General features: G+C 43.4%; 1 protein-coding gene across 1 annotated transcript in view; it reads left to right on the top strand.

The window, feature by feature from the left end:
• The window catches only part of LOC109890831 (protein phosphatase 1 regulatory subunit 12B), a 40,451-nt gene that overhangs the window by 5,060 nt on the left and 9,107 nt on the right, over positions 1–26,284 (top strand). Inside the window, exons 2-4 of the mRNA XM_020482885.2 lie at positions 21,891–21,907; positions 22,171–22,282; positions 22,476–22,580. Of these exons, the coding sequence (XP_020338474.1) occupies positions 21,891–21,907; positions 22,171–22,282; positions 22,476–22,580 (234 nt within the window). The remainder of the gene's footprint in view (positions 1–21,890; positions 21,908–22,170; positions 22,283–22,475; positions 22,581–26,284) is intronic.

The raw sequence follows: 26,284 nt of genomic DNA on the forward strand, positions 1-26,284 counted from the left end.
AACGGTGAGCAAAAATCCCAGAACCACACGGGGGGACCTAGTGAATGACCTGCAGAGAGCTGGGACAAAAGAAACAAAGCCTACCATCAGTAACACACTACGCCGCCAGGGACTCAAATCCTGCAGTGTCCCCCTGCTTAAGCCAGTACATGTCCAGGCCCGTCTGAAGGTTGCTAGAGAGCATTTGATTTGATTTGATTCCATCAGCAAGGGCATTGAAGATGAAATGTGGCTGGGTCTTTCAGCATGACAATGATCCCAAACACACCGCCCGGGCAACGAAGGAGTGGCTTCGTAAGAAGCATTTCAAGGTCCTGGAGTGGCCTAGCCAGTCTCCAGATCTCAACCCCATAGAAAATCTTTGGAGGGAGTTGAAAGTCTGTGTTGCACAGCAACAGCCCCAAAACATCACTGCTGTGGAGGAGATCTGCATGAAGGAATGGAGCAAAATACCAGCAATAGTGTGTGAAAACCTTATGAAGACTTACAGAAAACATTTGACCTCTGTCATTGCCAACAAAGGGTATATAACAAGGTATTAAGATAAACTTTTGTTATTGACCAAATACTTATTTTCTACCACAATTTGCAAATAAATTCATTAAAAATCCTCCTGTGATTTTCTGGATTTCTTTTTCTCATTTTGTCTGTCATAGTTGAGGTGTACCTATGATGAAAATTACAGGCCTCTCTCATCTTTTTAAGTTGGGATCACCACTTTGTTTTAAGAATGTGATTTATTTCAGCTTTTATTTATTTTATCACATTCCCACTGGGTCAGAAAATTGCATACATTCAATTAGTATTTGGTAGCAATGCCTTTAAATTGTTTAACTTGGCTCAAATGTTTCGGCTAGCCTTCCACAAGCTTCCCACAATAAGTTGGTTGAATTTTGGCCCATTCCTCCTGACAGAGCAGGTGTAACGGAGTCAGGTTTGTAGGCCTCCTTGCTCGCAGATGCTTTTTCAGTTCTGCCCTTCCATTTTCTATAGGTTTGAGGTCAGGGCTTGGTGATGGCCACTCCAATACCTTGACTTTGTTGTCGTTAAGCCATTTTGCCACAACTTTGGAAGTGCGCTTTGTGTCATTATCCATTTGGAAGACCCATTTGTGACCAAGCATTCATTTCCTGATGTTGCTTCAATATATCCACATTTTCCTTTTCATGATGCCATGTATTTTGTGAAGTGCTCCAGTCCCTCCTGCAGCAAAGCACCCTCACAACATGATCCTGCCACCCTCGTGCTTCACGTTTGGGATGGTGTTCTTCGGCTTGCAAGCCTCCCCCTTTTTCCACCACACAACGATGTACATTATGGCCAAACAGTTCTATTTTTGTTTCATCAGGCCAGAGGACATTTCTCCAAAAAGTACAATCTTTGTCCCCATGTGCAGTTGTAAAATGTAGTCTGACTTTTTTATTGCGGTTTTGGAGCAGTGGCTTCTTCCTTGTTGAGCAGCCTTTCATGTTATTTTGATATAGGACTCGTTTTACTGTGGATATAGATACTTGTATATCTGTTTCCTCCAGTTTCTTTACAAGCCAAAGCGACTAATAGTCATGTGTGCATACATTTTTATGTATGGGTGGTCCCAGCAATCAAACCCACTATCCTGGTGTTGCAATGCTCTACCAAGATGCATGACAAGGTTACAAAATGCTTTGTGAAGCCTCAATTTAATATGATTTATAAAGCCTTTATTAAGCGGTGCTTATGCCACCCTTTATAAAGCACAGGTTTATGTGATATTTGACAGTGGGTTATGTCACATTTGACATTGATGGTTATGTCACACGGTTATGCCACATTTATGAACCCTTTATTTAGGTAGCCTAGGGGTTAAGAGCATTGATCCAGTAACCCAATGGTTGCTGGTTTGGATCCAGAGCCAACTAGGTGAAAAATCTGCCAATGTGCCCTTGAGCAAGGTACTTCAACTCAAATTGTTCCTGTAAGTCACTCTGGATAAGAGTGTGTGCTAAATTATGTAAATGTAAATTATCATAATTGCATGACATACCGTTATAGATGATTCGTGACACATGTATGTAGTGTTTATGAAGGCTTTATGAAGCCTTTATAAACTGCACGTCACTTAAAGCGGGACCAAAAAATGTGTTTAAGTGTCACTCCACAATAATACAAAATACTTACTGTTTTTAACCACATTGCTGACCACTCAAATTGAGTTTTGAGACACTTAAAACAATCATAGTCAAACATGATGGCATCGTCTATAATGTATTACATCTATACACATAGCTGCAAAGTACAGTGGATAAATAAAATAACTATTAGGCACGTCTCCATTGGAGGATAAGGCTTTGGGCGAAGGCATTTACATTATTGTTATCTTGATAAAATGTCACAATTTGTTATTTTCATCAAGATCGTTAACATTTTCATTTTGGCTAGACAGCTGATACAACAAAATATATGCACGTTTATCTAGGGACATGTTTACAATATTTTAATTATGTATAGAGTACAACTTCAGCTGTCTAACCAGAACAGCATTATATTTATATGGATTTGGCTGTCTAACCACACACTATCAGTCACAGCTCTCTTGGTAAGGTTCTGTCTTTAAGTCTCCAGTGAATGATGAAGTCACTTCCATCTATGTCATGTGTTACAGGTTTATGGACCAGTGCCACCTGACTGCAGGAGGGGTGGAGTGCATGACACTCCATCCTGGATATGACAGTTTACCTCAATCCAGACCCCTTGACCTTTGACACATTTTGATACATTACAGCCTTATTCTAAAAGGGATAAAATAAATGTTGTCCTTCATTAATCTACACACAATACTCCACAATGACAAAGTGAAAACAGGTTTTTAGAAATGTTTTAGAAATCGCTGCCAAAGGTGCATCAACAAAGTACTTAGTTAAGGGTCTGCATATTTGTGAAAGTGATATTTCATTTTTTTCCATTTATATTTTTTTAAATAAATCTGAACCTGTTTTTTCTTTGTCATTATGGGGTATTGTGTGTGTATATTGAGGAAAATAAACAATTTAATACATTTTAGAATAACTTCATTAGCATATTGGTTATTGTCTGGAATTTTGGATGAATGATGTGCCCAAAGTAAACTACCTGTTACTCAGGCCCAGAAGCTAGGATATGCATATACCTGGTAGCATTGGCTAGAAAACACTCTGAAGTTTCTAAAACTGTTAAAATAATGTCTGAGTATAACAGAACTGATTTGGCAGGCAAAAACCCGGGGAAATCCATCCGGAATGTCTTTATTTTGAGGTCACAGTCCATTTCAAATCAAATCAAATTGTATTTGTCACATACACATGGTTAGCAGATGTTAATGCGAGTGTAGCGAAATGCTTGTGTTTCTAGTTCTGACAATGCAGTGATAACCGAGTAATCTAACCTAACAATTCCACAACAACTACCTTATACACACAGTGTAAAGGAAGGAAAGAATATGAACATAAAAATATACGAATGAGTGATGGTACAGAGCGGCATAGGCAAGATACAGTAGATGTATATACATATGAGATTAGTAATGTAGGGTATGTAAACATTATATGAAGTGGCATTGTTTAAAGTGGCTAGTGATATATTTTTTACATACATTTTTACATTATTAAAGTGGCTGGAGTTCAGTCAGTATGTTGGCAGCAGCCACTCAATGTTAGTGGTAGCTGTTTAATAACCGTCTGATGGCCTTGAGATAGAAGCTGTTTTTCAGTCTCTCGGTCCCTGCTTTGATGCACCTTTACTGACCTCGCATTCTGGATGATAGTGGGGTGAAAAGGCAGTGGCTCGGGTGGTTGTTGTCCTGGAAGGCAGGTAGTTTCCCCACGGTGATGCGTTGTGCAGACCTCACTACCCTCTGGAGAGCCTTACGGTTGTCGGTGGAGCAGTTGCCGTACCAGGTGGTGATACAGCCCGACAGGATGCTCTCGATTGTGCATCTGTAAAAGTTTGTGAGTGCTTTTGCTGACAAGCCAAATTTCGTCCTGAGGTTGAAGAGGCGCTGCTGCGCCTTCTTCACCATGCTGTCTGTGTGGGTGGACCAATTCAGTTTGTCCGGGATGTGTACGCTGGGGAACTTAACTAACTACGCTCTCCACTACTGTCCTGTCGATGTGGATAGGGGGGTGCTCCCTCTGCTGTTTCCTGAAGTCCACTATCATCTCCTTTGTTTTGTTGATGTTGGGAGTGAGGTTATTTTCCTGACACCACACTCCGAGGGCCCTCAACTCCTCCCTGTAGGCCGTCTCATCCTTGTTGGTAATCAAGCCTACCACTGTAGTGTCGTCTGCAAACATGATGATTGAGTTGGAGGCGTGCATGGCCACGCAGTTGTGGGTGAACAGGGAGTACAGGAGAGGGCTCAGAACGCACCGTTATGGGCCCCAGTGTTGAGGATCAGCGGGGTGGAGATGTTGTTACCTATCCTCACCACCTGGGGGCGGCCTGTCGGGAAGTCCAGTACTCAGTTGCACACTGTATTGAATAGGTCCGTAAACACACCAGCCAGCTGGTCTGCGCATGTCTGAGGACGCGGCTGGGGATGCAGTCTGGGCCTGCAGCCTTGCGAGGGTTAACACGTTTAATTGTTTTACTCACATCGGCTGCAGTGAAGGAGAGTCTGCAGTCGATGAGTCAGGTTTTGGTAGCGGGCCATGTCAGTGGCACTGTATGGTCCTCAAAGCGAACAACAAAGAAGTTGTTTAGTCTGTCTGGGAGCAAGACATCCTGGTCCCGAACAGGGCTGTTTTTCTTTTTGCAATCTGTGATTGACTAGACCCTGCCACATACCTCTCGTGTCTGAGCCGTTGAATTGCGACTCTATTTTGTCTCTATACTGACTAGTTTGTTAGCTAGTTTGATTGCCTTGTGTAGGGAATAGCTACACTGTTTGTATTTGGACTAGTTTCCGGTCACCTTGCCCTGTTTAAAAGCTGTGGTTCGCGCTTTCAGTTTCACGCGAATGCTGCCATCAATCCACAGTTTCTGGTTGGGGAAGGTTTTAATAAACGCTGTGGGTACAACATCACCGCTGCACTTGCTCATAAACTAGCTCACCGAATCTGCATATTTGTCAATGTTGTTGTTTGACGCAATGCGGATCATATCCCAGTCCACGTGATCGAAGCATTCTTGAAGCGTGGAATCAGATTGGTCGGACCAGCGTTGAACAGACCTGAGCGCGGGAGCTTCCTGTTTTAGTTTATGTCTATAGGCAGGAGCAACAAAATGGAGTCGTGGTCAACTTTTCCGAAAGGAGGGCGGGGGAGGGCCTTATATGCGTCGAGGAAGTTAGAATAACAATGATCCAGGGTTTTACCAGCCCTGGTTGCACAATCGATATGCTGATAGAATTTAGGGAGTCTTGTTTTCGGATTAGCCTTGTTAAAATCCCCAGCTACAATGAATGCAGCCTCGGGATATGTGGTTTCCTGTGTACATAGAGTCAAATGAAGTTCATTCAGGGCCATCAACGTGTCTGCTTGGGGGGGAATATATGTGGCTGTGATTATAATCAAAGAGAATTCTCTTGGTAGATAATGCGGTCGGCATTTGATTGTGAGGAATTCAAAGTCAGGTGAACAGAAGGACTTGAGTTCCTGTATGTTGTTATGATCACACCACGTCTCGTTAATAATAAGGCATAACCCCCCCCCCCGCCCTTCTTCTTACCAGAGAGATGTTTGTTTCTGTCGGTGCGATGCGTGAAGAAATCAGCTGGCTGTACCGACTCCACTTGAGCGTGTCTCAAGTGAGCCATGTTTCCTTGAAGCAAAGAACGTTAGTCTCTTATGTCTCTCTGGAATGCTACCCTTGCTCAGATGTCATCCTCCTTGTTGTGAAGAGACTGGATATTGGCGAGTAGTATGCTCGGGAGCGGTGCGCCATGTGTCCATCTCCGGAGCCTGACCAGAAGACCGCTTCGTCTGCCCCTTTTACGGCGTCGTTGTTTTGGTTCGCCGGCTGGGATCCGATCCATTGTCCTGGGTGGTAGGCAAAACAGAGGATCCACTTCGGGAAAGTCGTATTCCTGGTCGTAATGTTGGTGAGTTGACGTTGCTCTTATATCCAATAATTCCTCCGACTGTATGTAATAAAACCTAAGATTACCTGGGGTACCAATGTAAGAAATAACACGTAAAAAAATTAAATACTGCATAGTTTCTTAGGAACGCGAAGCGAGATGGCTATCTCTGTCGGCGCCGGATGTCAATGCTTGCCTATGGGATATACAAATAGATAGGACCCAGATTGCAGTTCCTATGGCTTGCACTTTATGGCAACAGTCTTTAGAAAGGGTTTCAGGCTTGTTTTTTGAAAAATAATCAAGTAGTTGGAAAAACTCCAAGGTGTCTCTCATTAGAAATGTAGTCTTGTTGGTGCGTGAATGAGGTGTGCGCTCTTCGTTATTTATCTTCCTTATTGAACATACTATTCTGCGTCTGAAATATTATCATTTATTTAGATATTAGAGTACCTGAGGATTAATTAGAAATATCACTTGACTTGTTTGGATGAACTTTACTGGTAACTTTGTGGATTCGTGTGTATGCATGTTGAAAGAGTGGATTACTGAGATCATTGCCGATCAACTAAACAGACTTTTTTTGGATATACAGAAGGACTTTATCGAACAAAACAACCATTCATTGTGTAGCTGGGACCCTTGGGATTGCAAACAGAGGAAGATCTTCAAAGGTAAGTGATTTATTTGTTCGTTATTTGTGATTTTGTGACTCCTGTGCTGGTTGAAAAAGTATTTTGGTGTGGGGCGCTGTCCTCATAATCGCATGGTATGCTTTCGCCGTAAGCCTTTTTGAAATCTACCAACACAGTTGGATTAACAAGAGGTTAAGCTTTTCAATAATGTATGACACTTGTATTTTCATGAATGTTTAATATTACGATTTTTGCATTTTGAACTTCGTGCTCTGCAATTTCACTGGATGTTGTCGAAGGTGTCCCGCCTAGCGGTTCATGCGCCCAAACAGGATAAGGCTGTAATGTAACAATGTGGAAAAAGTCAAGGGGTCTGAATACTTTCTTACTTTACTTTTAGACTGGTCTAAAGAACCATGATATGAAGAAAATGCAGTCTATTTCAGAAGAACAGAATAGCATACTCCGAGTTGTCTTTATGTTAGGGCCTGAACTGGCTATGCCAAATGGCTTTGGGTACACTAGTTAATTTAGCAGACAAGATTTACAAGTGAAGACAGACACATCGGGGACGCAACTGCGTGTATCCTTATCCAATTCCGAGAGGCATATTGAAGATATTAGAAGAACTGTCCACATTTACTTTTCGTCAGTGTAACAGGGTTGGTTATGTTTCCACCTGCCTCTGAAGAAATGTGTATTTAATGTTCAAGCATTCTTATTGGTTAGTTCAACTCTGATGACAATAAGGTGTGTTGTGATTGGCCCCGCTTGCAGATAGGGGGAGATCGCGAACGTCAGGTCTTCCAGTATGAAAATGTGATGCAAGGGCTAGGTTACATTCTGAATACTGTTTTCTATTTTCTATTTTACAATGTGTACAAGTTTGCTGTACGTTACTGATTTATACATGTGTGGGTATATGGTACCTGTTAGCGATTGAGGGGCTTTCTGGGATGTGCTTTGGCATATGATTGCTGTAAATAAGTGTGTTAGCTAGCATACACCGATGTAATGGTCACATAAGCCACTGCTAACACAGTTGTCTTCATGCTACAGATTTTGCCATCGACAACCATCAATACCGTTAAGCCCTGCACAACTAACGTGCTGTTTCCCCATTTAACAACAGAAATAAATGATGTTCAACTGGGACCACTGGCCGAAGTGATTTATTTAGAGAAAACACAACTCAAGGAGAGTACATATACCTGTTATATCAGCCAACAAGATGAGTAGGCCTAATGAACAGCGAAAGCACTAGTCTATGTCAATCTATTATCCCCCATAGTACAAAAGTTGACCTATTCTGTGCGAGAAATAAATATTCCAGACATTGTCTGGGACAGTTGTGGGATGCAATAGATCCCAAATTAATACAACTACCAGGATAAAATACAAATATTAATTATGCAATAAAGCACACATGGCAGTAAACACCATTATCAATAGTGACTGCAAATGAGATTCTGCATGTAATGTTTTTATGACAATGGTGCATTTTTATGGTGCAATATATCTTCCCCAAACTTGAAACTCATGCGCTGCTTATGTATGACAGTTAGGCTCTCCACCCCTTGTAAAGCGGGTTAATGTGTTAAAGTTATTTGGCCACTTTAGTTGTGATACAAACCTTATCAAAACATATAGGTCTATGGGCTTGGCTACATGAGGTGTTCAACTATGATTCAAAAAAGTAGCAAAAAAAAGCATTGTTTCTTATGCTGGGCATCATTCACAAGTGATAATACATATAATTCACAAGTGATACAGTAGGCTAAAATTGTCAACCATCAGACTTTTCTTGATTTAATCTAGTTTTATACTAAATAATATGTTTGTGAAATTTTATTTAAAATCAACCATTATCATGCATCTGTCTCGAAACGGGGGCAGCTGGAAAAAATACATCATTCATTTATACACTTAAATAGCGAATGGAGGACGCTTTTCCCCGTGGTTCATTTTCATGCCAGCTAGATAGGCTGTACTCCTGTTGTAAATATAAGCATTGTGCTTAATATTAGGAAAGTTGAGAAATAAATATAGTAGGCATAGCCTATAGAAAGCTGATTGGATTCTCTTTTTATTAGAGGCCATCACTCTGTTTTCTCGTGCACTTGCGTAGCCTTTAGAAATGTTGTGCAACATGAGCTCATGGGCTCTCATGAAGTGTTTGTTTCGATTTTCGATTACATTTGTATTGAGTGATTTGAGGGACAATAGAGTGCTGAGTACCAGGCAGTTAGCACGTTTGGTAGACTACTAATCACCATCAGCAGCATCAGATCTTGGAGAAGCTTAATTGGTGACTAAACGGACACATGGAATTTGACTGCCTTCATGACCGCAACAGCCCTTGTTGTGACAGCCTGAATTTAAATGTATTAAATTGAGATTTTTTTGTCACTGGCCTACACACAATACCCCATAATATCAAAGTGGAATTATGGTTTCCAAAGTGTTTACAATTTAATTAAAACTGTGCGCTATTTTCTATGCTTCCCATTCACACTTTCGGTTTTGGACACCAGCTTCAAACAGCTGAAAATACAATATTTTTGATTATGGAAAATAGATTGAGATACTCTATACTATACTTGCTTGTTTTATCACATAATCTGAAATTAGGCTAACTATAAGAATTTTAGCGACCAGGAAATGGCAGAGTGATTTCTGCATAGTGCACCTTTTAATGGCTGTGATATGAGAGAACTGAGAATGAATCAACAACATTGTAGTTACACAATACTAATCTAAAACCATTGAGTGAAAAGATAGAATCACGTACAGAATTTAAATATTACAAAACATGCATCCTGTTTGCAACAATGGCTAAAGTAATACTGCAAAAAATGTGGCAAAGCAGTTCACTTTCCCCCTGAATACAAAGTGCTATGTTTGGGGGAAATCCAACACAACACATTACTGAGTACAACTCTCCATATTTTCAAGTATAATGGTGGACACATCTGCTATGGGTATGCTTGCAATTGTTAAGGACTGGGCAGTTTTCAGGATAATAAATAAACAGAATGGAGCAAAATCCGAGAGGAAAACCTGGTTAAATCTGCTTTCCACCAGACACTGGGAGATGAATTCACCTTTCAGCAGGACAATAACCTAAAACACAATGCCACATCTACACTGGAGTTGTTTACCAAGAAAACAGTGAATGTTCCTGAGGGTCTGAGATACAGTTTTGACTTACATCTACTTGAAAATCTATGGCAAGATATGGAAGTGGTTGTCTAGCAATGCTGGTTGTCTACCAAATGATTGTCTACCAATTTGACAGAGCTTGAAATAAAATAAAATACATTTGGCAAATATTGTACAATCCAGATGTGCAAAGCTCTTAGTTATCCAAAAATACTAAATGTAATCTCTGCTTCTACAAAGTATTGCCTCAGGGGTGCGAAAAATTATGTAAATGAAGGACTTCTGTACTTAAATGTCAATAAATTGACAAAGATTTCTAAAAACATGTTGCTCTTTGTCATAATGGGATTTGCGTGTAGATGGGTGAGGTGTGTGTGTGTGTTCTTTTTTTTAACATGTTTGAACATCTCATTCAAAAATTATGGGCATTAATATGGGGTTGGTCCTCCCCCCTTTGCTGCTATAACAGCCTCCACTCCTCTGGGAAGGCTCTTCACCAGATGTTGGAACATTGCTGCAGGGACTTGCTTCCGGTCAGCCACAAGAGCATTCGTGAAGTCGGGCACTGATGTTGGCCAATAAGGCCTGGTCAGCATTCCAATTCATTCCAAAGGTGTTCGATGGGGTTGAGGTCAGGGCTCTGTGCAGGCCAGTCAAGTTATTCCACACCGATCTCAACAAACCATTTCTGTATGGACCTTGCTTTGTGCACAGGGCCATTGTCATGCTGAAACAGGAAAGGGCCTTCCCCAAATTGTTGCCACAAATTTGGAAGCACAGATTCATCTAGAATCTCATTGTATGCTGTAGCGTTAAAATGTCCCTTCACTGAAACTAAGGGGCCTAGCTTGATCCATGACAAACAGCCCCAAACATTCCTCCTCCATCAAACATTACAGTTGACACTATGCATTAGGCAGGTAGTGTTCTCCTGGCATCAGCAAAACCCAGATTAGTCCGTCGGACTGCCAGATGGTGAAGCGTTATTCATTACTCCAGAGAAACCTTTTCCACTGCTCCAGAGTCCAATGGCGACGAGCTTTATGCCCCTCAGCTGACACTTGGTATTGCGCATGGTGATCTTAGGCTTGTGTGCGGCTAGTCGGCAATGGAAACCCATTTCATGAAGCTCCCAACGAGCCGTTATTGTGCTGATATTGCTTCCAGAGCCATTTTGGAACTCGGTAGTGAGTGTTGCAACCGAGGACATACAACTTTTACACGATATGCGCTTCAGCAATCGGCGGTCCCGTTCTGTGAGCTTGTGTGGCCTAACACTTCGTTGTTGCTCCTAGAAGTTTCAACTTCACAAAAACAGCACTTACAGTTGACCAGGGCAGCTCTAGCAGGGCAGAAATTTGACTGACTGACTTGTTGGAAAGGTGGCATCCTATGATGGTGCCACGTTGATAGTCAATGAGCTCTTCAGTACGGACCATTCTACCTCCAATGTTTGTCTATGGAGATTGCATGGCCTGTGTGCTCGATTTTATACACCTGTCAGCAACGGGTGTGGTTGAAATAGCCACATTTATTCATTTGAAGGGGTGTGCGTGTGTAGACAGAATGTACTGATGGATTCTGGGTACTATCTCCTAAACTTGGTATAGGGTTCATTTTCAGGTATCCTATTGAAATATTGAGTGTTTAGGTTTAGAGGGTCTACACCAGAAGTTAATGGTTATCTGTAGGGGGGAAGTATATAGTGGGGGCAATTAAGCTTGGAAGTACTGAGTGTAGGGAAAGTGATCACATATGGCAGGCATTGATAAGGAGAGATGGCCGTGGATTAGTGATGAAGGGGATTGAGGTCAGGTCACGCTAAGGGAGAAACAAAGGTTTATGGCCCGTATCAATGAGTTTCCTGCCTAGCAATGAAGATAAACTGTTTGTTCAGATGAGTAGGAGGAGGCTCCTCCTAGGAGAAAGGGTTAAATATCAGTGCTTGTGTGAAATGTCATTGTCTAATGCAGCTGTATTGATCCTCTGGGAAGAATAAACTTGGTTTGAGCTTTCATAGAGTTCCTTGCATTTTTTTGCTCTGAGAATTAGAACAGTACAAAGTGTACAGCAGTAGCTATTTAGGATGAGCCATGGCTAGAATAGAGTATGTAAATGAAAGTGGGCAAGTCAGTATGTAAACGTTAGTAAAGTGACCAGTGTTCAGTGGAAAAGCAGTCTGAGGTGCATGGTAGCTCACCGGGTGGTAGCCGGCTACCAGATTTAGGGCAGGCTACTAGGTGGAGGCCAGCTAGTGGTGACTGTTTAAATCAGTCAGCTTTGATGCACCTGTACTGTCTCCTCCTTCTAGATGGTAGGCGGGTGAACAGGTCGTGGCTCGGGAGGCTTAGGTCCTTGATGATTTTCTTGGCCTTCCATGTGACACCGGGTGCTGTCGATGTCCTGGAGGGAAATGTGCCCTCGATGATGCATTGGGCTTACCGCACCACCCTCTGGAGAGCTCTATGATTACAGACGGTGCAATTGCCATACCAGGCAGTGATACAGCCCGACAGGATGCTCTCAATGGTGCATTCGTGAGGGTATTAGGGGTAAAGCCAAATTTCTTCAGCCTCCTGAAGTTAGAGGCGTTGTTGTGCCTTCACCACACTGTCTGTGTAAAGGGATCATTTCAGGTCTCGATGTGGATAGGGGCGTGCTCTCTTTGTCGTCTTCTGTAGTCCACCATCAGCTCCTTTTTTTATATCCCCCTTTTTCTCCCCTATTTTTAAAAATCTTGTCTCATTGCTGCAACTCCTTAACGGCCTCAGGAGAGGTGATGGTGGAGTCATGCGTAATCCGAAACATGGCCCTCCTAACTGCGTTCCTTAACACCCGCCAGCTTAATCCGGGGGAAGACAGCCGCACCAATGTGTCAGAGGAAACACCTTTCAACTGGTGACGGGGGTCACTTGTGGCGGAGTTGCTAGAGTGCGATGAGCCAAGTAAAGCCCCACTGGCCAAACCCTCACCTAACCTGGACGATGCTGGGCCAATTGTGCGTCGTCCTATGGGACTCCCGGCCTCGGCCAGTTGTGGCACAGCCGAGAATGTACCCGGGTCTGTAGTAACGCCTTTAGCACTGCGATGCAGTGCCTTAGACAGCTGCGCCACTCGGGAGGCCCCAGCTCTTTCTTTTTGTTGACGTTGAGGGAGAGGTTATTTTCTTGGCACCACTCCACCACCGTTCTCACATCCCTGTAGGCTGTCTCATCATTGTTGGTAATCAGGCCTACCACTGTTGTGTTGTCAGCAAACTTGATGATTGAGTTGGAGACATGCGTGGCCACACCGATATGGGTGAACCGGGAGTACAGGAGGGGGCAGATCATGCACCCCAGTGAGGCCCCCATTCTGAGGATATCATGGCTCGGGCTAAGACCCAAATGCAGACACAGAAGGCGGAGAGTACGAGTCTCAGTTTATTATCATACAAGGGGCAGGTGAAAGGTAATTCAAGGCAGGAAAATAGTTGTAATCCAAACCAGAGTCAGGCAGGTACAGGACGGCAGGCAGGATCAGGGTCAGGACAGGCAGAAAGGTCAGAACTGGGGAGACTACTAAAAACAAAGCAGGAGACAAAGGTTTTAGGTGTCTAAGTTTAATCCTATTCATATGAAAAGTTGGATGTCTATTGAGGGTGCGGGGCAACAGAAGATAAACAGCAGAGGTGCTAAGGATTTTTAGGGATGGGGAAACTACCGAGGAAACTTGGAAAGTTTACGGGACTCCACCCGGTGGGGCAGGTCCCAAGTTTAAAGCCATACACTGTGCCCGAGCTGATAGCAAGGAGCAGGGGTCCGGTGGCGATTCATCTGTAGCCAATACCTGGATATGGTCTTCAGAAGAGTGGCCCGGGCTCTCTTCCAGGTATGGCGACAGCAGTAGATGAACATCTGGGCAGAGGGTATGCTGACTTCTTGCTCAGGGAAGAGCAGGGTCTGATATCTCAAGGAGCCCTCGGAGGTTGAGAGACCATTGGCTGAGAAGGGAAGGGTGTTAGGGGCGTATTCCACACACATTTGTTGCTGACTCCAGGTGGTGGTGTTGGCAGAGTAGAGGCAATAAAGAGCCGGGGGTTCCAACTGGCCGTTAGATTGGGGGACAGGCTGTCCGACAACCCATTTGAGGGGGCAGAACGCCTTTCAGAACCGGGACAAGAACTGAGGACCACGATTGGAGACCATGTCGACCGGAAGTCCATGGATCCGGAAGACATGCTGCACCATGAGCTGAGCCGTCTCATTGGCTGAGGGTAACTTGGGAAGGGGAATAAAATGGGTGGCTTTAGAAAACCTATCCTCCAACGTCAGGATAAAGGTGTTGCCGTCTGATGGAGGAAGACCAGTAACAAAGTCCAGGCATATATGGGATCAGGAGCGGAGTCTGGTCCAGCTGATCCAGAAGGCCAGCTGGACCATGCCTCGGAGTCTTATTTCGTGCAAACACAGTGGAGGTGGCAACGAATGCAGAGACATCAGGAACCATGGAAGGCCACCAAAAGTGTTGTTGGATGAAAGCCAGTGTCCGACGGGAGCCTGGATGGCAGGTCAGTCTCGAGGAATGTGCCCATTTCAGGACCGGGGAACAAGCAGATGCTGGGACAAACATCCGGTTAGCTACGGGGACCAGCTAGGTACACTGCACCTTATGGACCAGGCTCTTTATACCCCAGATGAGTGCAGCGGGCTATACAAATGTGCAAGTGCATCAGGCTTCACATTCTTGGACCCAGGGCGGTAGGAGAGAGTGACATTTAACCGGATGAATAACAGGGCCCAACGTGCCTGCCTAGAGTCGAGGCGCTTGGCGGAGTGGAGATATTCCAGATTCTTATGGTCAGTCCACACTAAGAAAGGATGTTCTGCCTCCACCCCCTCTAACCAGTGCCTCCACTCCTCCAATACAATATTGATTGCAAGGAGTTCTTTATTTCCCACATCATAGTTCCTATCGGTAGGGGTAAGACGATGGGAGAGAAAAGCGCCGGGGCGCGGCTATTGGTCCCGGGCAGAACGCTGGGACAGGACGGCCCACACGCCGACATCCGAGGCATCGACCTCCACCACAAACTGACAGGACGGATCCGGATGGATTCAGATGGGGACTATAGTGAATCGATGTTTTAGGTCAGATAACTCCCGGTAAAGCTGCTGGAGACCACGTGAATGAACATTGGGAGAGGTGAGTGCTGAGAGGGGGGGAGAAAGGGTCCTGTAACCCTGGATGAAGTGGTGGTATAAGTTATCAAATCCCAGGAAACGTTGCAGCTTCATTCTGGATGTGGGATGAGGCCAATCCACCACCGCTTTCACCTTGTCTGGATCCATCTGTATATGTTTGGCAGTGACAACGTATCCTAGGAAGGAGATGGTGGTGTGATGGAATTCACACTTCTCCGCTTCAATGAAAAATTGGTTCGCCAGGAGGAGCTGAAGGACCTGTCGGACTTGAAGGACCTGCTCTTGAGCTGAATGGGGAAAGACAAGGATGTCGTCGACATAGACAAACACGAACCGGTTCAGCATGTCCCAGAGCATATCGTTGACCAGGACTTGGAAGACAGCGGGAGCGTTGGTCAGTCCGAATGGCTTAACCAAGTACTCATAGTGCCCAATAGCCGTGTTAAAGGCTGTCTTCTACTCGTCTCCTTCCTCTATCCGAACCAAATGGTAAGTGTTCCGAAGGTCCAACTTTGAGAAGATTGTCGCTCCCTGAAGCCGATGAGATGAGTGGTAGGCAGTAACGTTTTTTAACTGTGATGTCATTAAGGCCTCGGTAGTCAATCTACGGGCGCAAGGTATTGTCCTTCTCCACAAAGAAGAACCCTGCTCCGGCGGGAAAGGCAGATGGACAACCAATCCCTGCAGCGAGAGAGTCTTCAATGTACTCCTCCATAGCCTTGGTTTCCGGACCCGGCAGGGAATAAAGCCACCCCAGAGTGGGTGTAGTGCCCGGGAGAAGATCCATGGTGCAGTCATAGGGTTGATGCAGAGGGAGAGACGTAGCTCGGGTCTTGTTGAAGACCTCCAAGAGGTCAAAGTACTACGCGGGAATGGCGGAGAGGTTAAAGACTTCTCCCAAGCCTGCAGGAAAACATCCTGGGGCAGGCTGTGCTGACTTAAGACACTGCGCATATCAGAACGGGCTCTAACCCACGATAGAACCAGTAGCCCAGTTGATCAGAGGATTGTGCTTCTGAATGCATGAATACCCCAAAACCACGGGTACATGGGGAGATTCTATAATTTCCTGGTACTCGTAGGTTGATAGGAACCGTATTGCGGGTGACTCTGTAGAGCGCCCATACAGCATTCTGACGTCCATGGGAATGGAGAGGGATTGAGTGGAGATACCCAGCTCCGACACCAAAGTAGTGTAGATTAAGCTCTCGTCAGCCCCAGAGTCAACGAGCACCCGGAGTTATTTGGCCTGGTCACCCCACAAAAGGTTGGCATGGAGAGGGGTACCTACTGGTGAAACTGGTCTTTTTAATGGACAGGTGGAAATATAATATCCTGTAGTCCCACAATACAGACAGCTCCTGGTGCTCAATCTACGTAATGTGCTCTGGGGGAGGTGAGTCAACCGCCCTCGTGGAATCCCGTGGGCACTCGGGGGACCTCGGATTCTTTCAGTAAGGTGCACGACGAGAACTTCCAGGATTCCTCGGAGGTGAGGTGGGAGCAGTGGACGAGCGAATGTGACCGGTAACCAACCTCTTCTCCCTCTTACTTTCCTGTAGCCGCCCATTGATCCATACTATCAAGGGGATGAGGTAATCGAGGTCCATGTGAAGCTCCCGGGCTGCAAGCTTGTCTGTAATCTCTTCCGGTAATCCATTAAGGAACGTGTCAAAAAGAGCCTCCAGGTTCCAGGCTCTCTCAGCCATCAACGTGCGAAAATCCACCGCGGAGTCTGCCACACTAAAGGAGTCTTGAAGTAGTTGGAGCAGCTTATGCGCAGGCTCTCTCCCAGACAATGGAAAATCTAACACTTTTCGTATCTCCGCCATAAACTCCTCCAGACTGAGGCAAACGGTGGACTGTTGCTCCCACACTGCCGTAGCCGAGGCGAGTGCACTCCTGGACATCAGCGTTATGAAGTATACTGTCATCAAGCGGTCCAAGAGGAACAAAGGCTGCAGCTCGAAAGGGAGCTGGATCAGGGTCAGGACAGGCAAAGAGGTCAGAACTAGGAAAAACAAAAACTAGAGCACAGGAAACACTGGAAAATGTTGGTAGGACTTGACAAGACGAATTGGAAACAAATAAAAAATGCAGGTATAAATACACAGGGGATAATTAGGGGAAATGGGAGACAACTGGTGGGGGGTGGAGACGAACACAAAGACAGGTGGAACAGATCAGGGTGTGACAGAGGATTAGTGTGGTGCAGGTGTTGTTGCCTACCTTCACCACTTGGGGTCAGCCCGTCAGGAAGTCCAGGACCCAGACCCAGGGCCCTGACTTTAGTGATGAGCTTGGAAGCCACTATAGTGTTGAAGGCTGAGCTACAGTCGATGAACAGCGTTCTTGTATAGGGGTTTCCCTTGTCCAGGTGGGATAGGGCAGTGTGCAGTGCAATGGCGATTGAGTCGTCTGCGGATCTGTTTATTTTTTTATCCTTTATGTAACTAGCCAAGTCAGTTATGAACAAGTTCTTATTTACAATGACGGCCTACACCGGCCGAACCCGGATGACGCTGGGCCAATTGTGCTCTGCCCTATTGGACTCCCAATCCGGCTGTTTGTGATACAGCCTGGAATCAAACCAGGGTGTCTGTAGTGACGCCTCTAGCACTGAGATGCAGTACCTTAGACCTCTGTGCCACTCGGGCGGTATGCGAATTGTAGTGGCTCTAGGTTGTCGGGTAAGATGGGGGTGATATGGTCCTTAACTAGCATCTCAAAGCACTTCATGATGACATAAATGACTGCTACAGGGTGATAGTTATTTAGTTCAGTTACTGTCCCTTACTTTCTTGAGTACAGTAACAATGGTGGACATCTTGAAGGAAGTGGGGGCAACAAACTGGGATATGGAGAGATTGAATATGTCCGTAAACACTCCAGGCAGCTGGTCTGCACATGGTCTGAGGACGTGGCTTCAGATGACGTATAGGCCGGCAGCCTTAGAAGGGTTAACATGCTTAAATGACTAGAGTATGTTCTATAGTTGCCATGGTGCCCTAGTAGCAGCCTCAGCAGAGAGCTCCTATAAATGTGTACATATTTAGTAACCTGTTAGGTGTTTTTAATCAGCTCTTTTGTTTTTGATAACATTGAGTTTAATTGCATATACTGTATCTGGTGTATTTGAACCATGGATTTGCAGATTGACTAACAGGTTAACACTTTTAGGCTTGGCTAGCTAGCTAGCTAAATGGCTAATGTTTTTGTTGGCAAAAATATCTGGACACAGTACCAGCTATTCTGAGAACATTATTTGAGGAGTTGCCTGAAATGGGAGAGGAATGGCAGATAGAGGAATACAGCAGTGCTGAGACAGAGGGCTCGTAGCGAGGACAACTGGGTACTATTCTGAATTTTGTGTTGAAGAGGTGTCTGGCACCCAGAGCTGCTGAGGCATCACCCAAGTGGGTGCTACACAGAGTGGAAGAGGAGAAGTGGTTATACAATTGAGTCTGGTTCCCAGACTTGCCCTCTACAAGATCATCAGCAGACTCCATCACAATCATTTACCATCCTCTGACCAGCTCTCTCCGCTCAAGCCATGACTGAGCCTCTCCATCTTCGGAGGATGCAGCTTTGATATTGCTTGTTTGTTTTTTGCTCTTGAAGAGCTTTGAGATTCTATGAAAAGCGCTATAGCAATGTAATTTATTATTATTATAATCAGCAAACAATGTCTCTCTGGCAGTCCGACTGATGAATTTGGGTTTGCCAGGAGAATGCTACCTGCCCCAATGCATAGTGCCAACTGTACATTTTGATGGAGGAGGAATAATGGTCTGGGGATGTTTTTCACCATTCTTGCTCGGCCCCTTAGTTCCAGTGAAGGGACATCTTAACACAACAGCATATAATGATTCTGTGCATCCAACTTTGTGGCAACAGTTTGGGGAAGCCCTTTCCTGTTTCAGCATGACAATGCCCAGTGCGCAAAGCAAGGTCCATACAGAAACGGTTTGTCGAGTTCGGTGTGGAAGAAATTGACTGGCCCACACAGAGCCCTGACCTCAACCCCATCGAACACCTTTGGGATGAATTAGAATGCCAACTGTGAGCCAGAACTAATAGCGCAACATCAGTGACTGAATGGAAGCAATTCCCCACAACAGTGTTCCAACATCTAGCGGAAAGCCTTCCCAAAAGAGTTGAGGCTGTTACAACAGCAAAGGAGGGACCAACTCCATATTAATGCCCTTGACTTTGGAATGAGATGTTTGACAAGCAGGTGTCCACATACTTTTGGCTATATAGTGTGTATATATAGTTTTATAAAGTGCTGAACAATGCAAAATTCTACATTTTTCCTCATACGTGTATCAATTTTACATCAATTTCTATTGGCAGGTAAAACCAAATCATATATGAATGTGGCTGTAAATACTACATAATCATTCTCCATCAGCCAGTAATTGGACAGAGTGGAAAGATACACTCTGTGCTACCAATTGGAATTATAATGTATTGTACAAGACACTGACGAAATACCTGGGTTGTATATAACAATATATTCCACTCATTATCTGAATTTCATTGATACACTCATTGTAAGCTGATGAATTTCAAGCAGAGACACAAGCTATACTGTACCAGTTGACAAGTCACATAGAAATGCACAATGTTGCGTGGGGTAGAAATGCCATATAACACCACAGTACGTTTTCACAGTAGCCAACTACTTTACAATACCCCTATTTAGTTTGGACACACCTACTCATAGGGTTTTTTCCTTATTTTTACTATTTTCTACGCTGTAGAATAATTGTGAAGACATCAAAACTATGAAATAACACATATGGAATCATGTAGTACCCAAAACAGTGTTAAACAAATCAAAATATATTTTATATTTGAGATTCTTCAAAGTAACCACCCTTTGCCTTGATGACAGCTTTGTACACTCTTGGCATTCTCTCAACCAGCTTCGTGAGGTAGTTACCTGGAATGCATATCAATTAACAGGTGTGCATTGTTAAAAGTTCATTTGTGGCATTTCTTTCCTTCTTAATTAATGTGTTTCTGTCAATGTGTTGTGTTGTGGCAAGGCAGGGATGATACACAGAAGACGGACCTATTTGGTAAAAGACCACGTCCATATTATGGCAAGAAATTCTCAAATAAGCAAAGAGAATTGACAGTCCATGGTTACTTTAATACATGATAGTCAGTCAATCTGGAAAATGTAAAGTACTTTGAAAGTTTCTTCAAGTGCAGTCGTAAAAACCATCAAGAACTATAATGAAACTGTCTCTCATGAGGACCGCCACAGGAAAGGAAGATCCAGAGTTACATCTGCTGCAGAGGATAATTCCATTAGAGTTAACTGCACCTCAGATTGCAGCCCAAATAAATGCTTCACATAGTTCAAGTAAAAGACACATCACAACATGATCTATTCAGTGGAGACTGCGTGAATCAGGGCTTCATGGTTGAATTGCTGCAAAGAAACCACTACTAAAGGACACCAATAATAAGAAGAGACTTACTTGAGCCAAGAAACACGACCAATGGACATTAGACCGTTGGAAATCTGTAATTTGGTCTGATGAGTCCAAATTTGAGTTTTTGGTTCCAACCGCCGTGTATTTGTGAGACGAAGAGTAGTGAACGGATGATCTACGCATGTGTGGTTCCCACCGTGAAGCATGGAGGAGGAGGTGTTATGGTGTGGGTGTGCTTTGCTGGTGATTTATTTAGAATTCAAGGAACACTTAACAAGCATGGCTACCACAGCATTCTGCAGCAATATGCCATCCCATCTGGTTTGCGCTTAGTCCCACTATCATTTGTTTTTCAACAGGACAATGACCCAACACTCCTCCAGGCTGTGTAAGGGTTATTTGACCAAATATGATGATGGCCTGCTGCATCAGATGACCTGGCCTCCACAATCACCTGACCTGAACCCAATTGAGATGGTTTGGGAAGAGTTGGAACGCAGAGTGAAGGAAAAGAAGCCAACAAGTGCTCAGCATATGTGGGAACTCCTTCAAGACTGTTGGAAAAGCATTCCAGGTGGTTGAGAGAATGCCAAGAGTGTGCAAAACCTTCATCAAGGCAAATGGTGACTGCTATATGTTTAACACTTTTTTTGGTTACTACATGATTTCATGTATTATTTCATAGTTTTGATGTCTTCACTCTTATTCTACAATGCTGAAAATAGTAAAAACACAAAATGTAAAAAAGAACCCTTGAATGAGTAGGTGTGTCAACTTTTGACTGGTACTGTAAACGGAAAATGAATCTCTAAGTCTGACATGTTTCTCAACATGCTCACAACCTGCTTTATGATACAAATACAGTGGGGAGAACAAGTTTGATACGCTGCCGATTTAGCAGGTTTTCCTACTTACAAAGCATGTAGAGGTCTGACATTTTTATCATAGGTACACTTCAACTGTGAGAGACAAATACTTATTCTCCCCACTGTATAGATTTTTTATAAATTGCATGTCAAATACTGTATGGAATTTACTTAGACTGTCCATTTTGTCATTTTATCATTATTTGATATATTGCTGTCAAAACTAAATGTTCTCATGGTATTTCACTGAAAACGTTGATTTTAAATGAATTGCGCTGGGGAGAAATATGTGTGAAACCCCAAAGGAATGCACAATCAAAGGTTCTGAACATAGGCGTCATTTACAAGTGTCATCTGTCCTAACAAGTGCCTATTTTATTCCTGTTCATTAAAGCCCAATAAGCATAGGTTGATTTAAAATACAGTCCCAGGCAAAAGTTACGGTCTGAGTGTGCAATATTAACCAGGAAGAAGCCATTACACCTCAGTGTTGAAGATCATTCAAACTACTCATGTTTTATGCATTTTGTAAGTGACATATCTTTTTTGTTTGTTTTCAGCATGAAAGAGTGTCCAGGTAAGCTGCTTTCATCTCAGCTCACTTCGTCAAAGATTTTCACTACCAGGCGTTCATGCATATCCTAACAGCCATTGGTCAACTTTATTACTCAGGCCTCCTTTGCAACTGACCTTTTTATTACAATTCGGCTCAAAAGGTTGCAGTTGTAAATGAGAACTTGTTCTCAACTAGCCTACCTGGTTAAATAGAGGTGAAATATAAAGTATATTGATGATCAAGCTCTGGCACAGTGAAGTAGTCATTTGTTATCTTTACCTCAGACTGGACTCGTCTGGTGCTTACGACCGAGAAGCGTATGACGCTCGCAGGGAAAACAGAATGGCAGCTCGGAAAAAGGCTGAGGAAGAGGCAGGATGCACTGACTATAAGAAGGTAACCTGTAATGTAAAATTCTCCAACAGTTTCTTAAAGCTAGCAAACTGGCGTAGGTAGCTAATGATCTGTTGTGACATCTGTTATGTAATGAAAGTATTACGTAGCCTTTATGACAGAGAGTTCAAGTAAAGTGTAGTAGTAAAATACTGTGGCATGTTATGATATTCTGTGTCTGTGTTTTATATTGCAGATGTACGAGGAGGCCATGTCTACAAATGAGAGACTCAAGTCCCGGCTGCAGGGCAGCAAACAGGAGCTGGTGTTGGTGCAGACTCAGCTGGAGAAAGTCACACAGGTGATTATCCCTAACTGGTATTCATCCGCCACACAAAGTAGTTCAAACCATCCCAAAATCAAATAACATGGATGAAAATGACCAGATTGCAGAAGAGTCAAATGAATACGTACACTACGTGGTATGTGGACACCTGCTCGTTGAACAACTCATTCCGAAATCATGGGCATTAATATGGAGTTGGTCCCCCTTTGCTGCTATAACAGTCTCCACTCTTCTGGGAAAGCTTTCCACTAGACGTTGGAACATTGCTGCAGGTACTTGCTTCCATTCAGCAACGAGCATTAGTGACGTCTGGCACTAATGTTGAGTGATTCGGCCTGGCTCGCAGTCAGCGTTCCAATTCGACGGGGTTGAGGTCAGGGCTCTGTGCGGGCCAGTCAATTTCTTCCACACCGATCTCGACAAACCATTTCTATTATCATGATGAAACAGGAAAGCGCCTTCCCCAAACTGTTGCCACAAAGTTGGAAGCGCAGAATTGTCTAGAATGTCATTGTATGCTGTTGCGTTAAGATTTACCTTCACTGGAACAAAGGCGCCTACTGTAGCACGAACCATGAAAAACTGCCCCAGAACATCATTCTTCTTCCATCAAACTTTACATTTGGCACTATGCATTGGAGCAGGTAAAGTTCTCCTGGCACCCGCCAAACTCAGATTCGTCCGCTATACTGCCAGATGGTGAAGCGTGATTCATCACTCCAGAGAACCCGTTTCTGCCAATGGCGGAGAGGTTTACACCACTTCAGCAAACGCTTTGCATTGCACGTGTTGATCTTAGCAGCCGCTTATATGCGGCTGCTCAGCCATGGAAACTAATTTCATGAAGCTCCCGACAAACAGTTTTTGTGCTGACGTTTGGTACTCGGTGGTGAGTGTTGCAAATGAGGACAAACGAATGTTACGAGTTACACGCTTCAGCACTCGGCGATCCTGTTCTGTGAGCTTGTGTGGCCTACCTCTTCAAGGCTGAGCCGTTGTTGCTCCTAAACGTTTCCACACTAACAGTACTTACAGTTGACCGGGGCAACTCCAGCAGGGCAGAAATTTTACCAACTGACTTGTTGGAAAAGTGGCATCCTATGACGGTGCCATGTTGAAAGTCACGGAGGTCTTCAGTAGGGGCCATTCTACTGTCAATGTTTGTCTTTCGAGACTGCATGACTGTGTGCTCGATTTTATATCTGTCAGCAACAGGTATGACTGAAATAGCTTAATCCACTCATTTGAAGGGGTGCCCACATACTTGTAGTGTATATGGACGCTTGTGCCATATCATGACTTATCATTGTGATTCCCAACTTAGAGTTCTTGTCAAATACAATGTGGAGTAACTCTTCCAGGAGTGAGAACCATGACAGATTATGCAAGAAAAAGGCATTGGATTATTCCCAGAGAAATGCTTGGGAATTGGTATTTTTGAAGTACAGTACCATGTTTGTTTTCAAAGGTAAATATTGAAGAGTTTTGTTCCAAAAACACTATGTCCACAAATCTTTCACAATTGTGTTTTTTTCTTCAAAATAAATGATTGCTTATGACTTACCTTCATGTATGGGTAAAATATTACTGTTCTCAGATTTTTTTATTCATAGATTTTAATTCTGTATTAAAATGGCTTTTGTTGCAAAACTCTAATTATCCATTGTTTAGCTGGAATTAAATGTTCGTATCCTGTATATTCGCCTGTGATATGTGGTTGTCTCTCACCAAGCAATCTTAAGATGAATGAATCACTCTGGATAAGAGCATCTGCTAAAAATGGCAAATGTAAATATTTTCTATACATACAGTGCCTTGCGAAAGTATTCGGCCCCCTTGAACTTTGCGACCTTTTCACACATTTCAGGCTTCAAACATAAAGATATAAAACTGTATTTTTTTGTGAAGAATCAACAACAAGTGGGACACAATCATGAAGTGGAACGACATTTATTGGATATTTCAAACTTTTTTAACAAATCAAAAACTGAAAATTATTCAGCCCCCTTAAGTTAATACTTTGTAGCGCCACCTTTTGCTGCGATTACAGCTGTAAGTCGCTTGGGGTATGTCTCTATCAGTTTTGCACATCGAGAGACTGAACTTTTTCCCAATCCTCCTTGCAAAACAGCTCGAGCTCAGTGAGGTTGGATGGAGAGCATTTGTGAACAGCAGTTTTCAGTTCTTTCCACCGATTCTCGATTGGATTCAGGTCTGGACTTTGACTTGGCCATTCTAACACCTGGATATGTTTATTTTTGAACCATTCCATTGTAGATTTTGGATCATTGTCTTGTTGGAAGACAAATCTCCGTCCCAGTCTCAGGTCTTTTGCAGACTCCATCAGGTTTTCTTCCAGAATGGTCCTGTATTTGGCTCCATCCATCTTCCCATCAATTTTAACCATCTTCCCTGTCCCTGCTGAAGAAAAGCAGGCCCAAACCATGATGCTGCCACCACCATGTTTGACAGTGGGGTGTTCAGGGTGATGAGCTGTGTTGCTTTTACGCCAAACATAACGTTTTGCATTGTTGCCAAAAAGTTCAATTTTGGTTTCATCTGACCAGAGCACCTTCTTCCACATGTTTGGTGTGTCTCCCAGGTGGCTTGTGGCAAACTTTAAACAAAGTTTAAACAACACTTTTTATGGATATCTTTAAGAAATGGCTTTCTTCTTGCCACTCTTCCATAAAGGCCAGATTTGTGCAATATACGGCTGATTGTTGTCCTATGGACAGAGTCTCCCACCTCAGCTGTAGATCTCTGCTCCTTGGGATGTTTAAAGCTTGGGAAATCTTTTTGTATCCAAATCCGGCTTTAAACTTCTTCACAACAGTATCTCGGACCTGCCTGGTGTGTTCCTTGTTCTTCATGATGCTCTCTGCGCTTTTAACGGACCTCTGAGACTATCACAGTGCAGGTGCATTTATACGGAGACTTGATTACACACAGGTGGATTGTATTTATCATCATTAGTCATTTAGGTCAACATTGGATCATTCAGAGATCCTCACTGAACTTCTGGAGAGAGTTTGCTGCACTGAAAATAAAGGGGCTGAATAATTTTGCACGCCCAATTTTTCATTTTTTGGTTTGTTAAAAAAGTTTGAAATATCCAATAAATGTCGTTCCACTTCATGATTGTGTCCCACTTGTTGTTGATTCTTCACAAAAAAATACAGTTTTATATCTTTATGTTTGAAGCCTGAAATGTGGCAAAAGGTCGCAAAGTTCAAGGGGGCCGAATACTTTCGCAAGGCACTGTACCTCATATTACTTTATTGATACATTTAAAAATATATATATTTTTATATTAATATCAGAAATGTATAATTTGTAAATTTCTCCTTAAAATTACTTGTCACATTTGACTGTGTAAAACCTACAAGTAATACTTATTTGTCTGAGTGAGGCTCAGGTGGATATTTAGTGTTTTGCAGCGAAACATGATTATTTGTCTCCCTGAAATGAAACTTTCAAGTGATACTGTAGATTTCAAGCAAATACATTTCTGTCATGAACAAACACAAATCACTTTAATAAGTTATTTAACCCTATTCTCAACCGGTTAGCTGAGCATGTTTTTTACAATGGATTTAGAAGTAGATATGAAAAAAATCTTCATTTGAACTTGGATGTTCGTCTCCCCAGCCCTCCTGCACCACTTAACATAATTTGTAACCTTTTGGGTTGCTGCAGTTTAGTGTTGTGGCACTCTA

The sequence above is a fragment of the Oncorhynchus kisutch genome, linkage group LG5, assembly GCF_002021735.2.
Source record: "Oncorhynchus kisutch isolate 150728-3 linkage group LG5, Okis_V2, whole genome shotgun sequence".
Taxonomy (NCBI): Eukaryota; Metazoa; Chordata; class Actinopteri; order Salmoniformes; family Salmonidae; genus Oncorhynchus; species Oncorhynchus kisutch.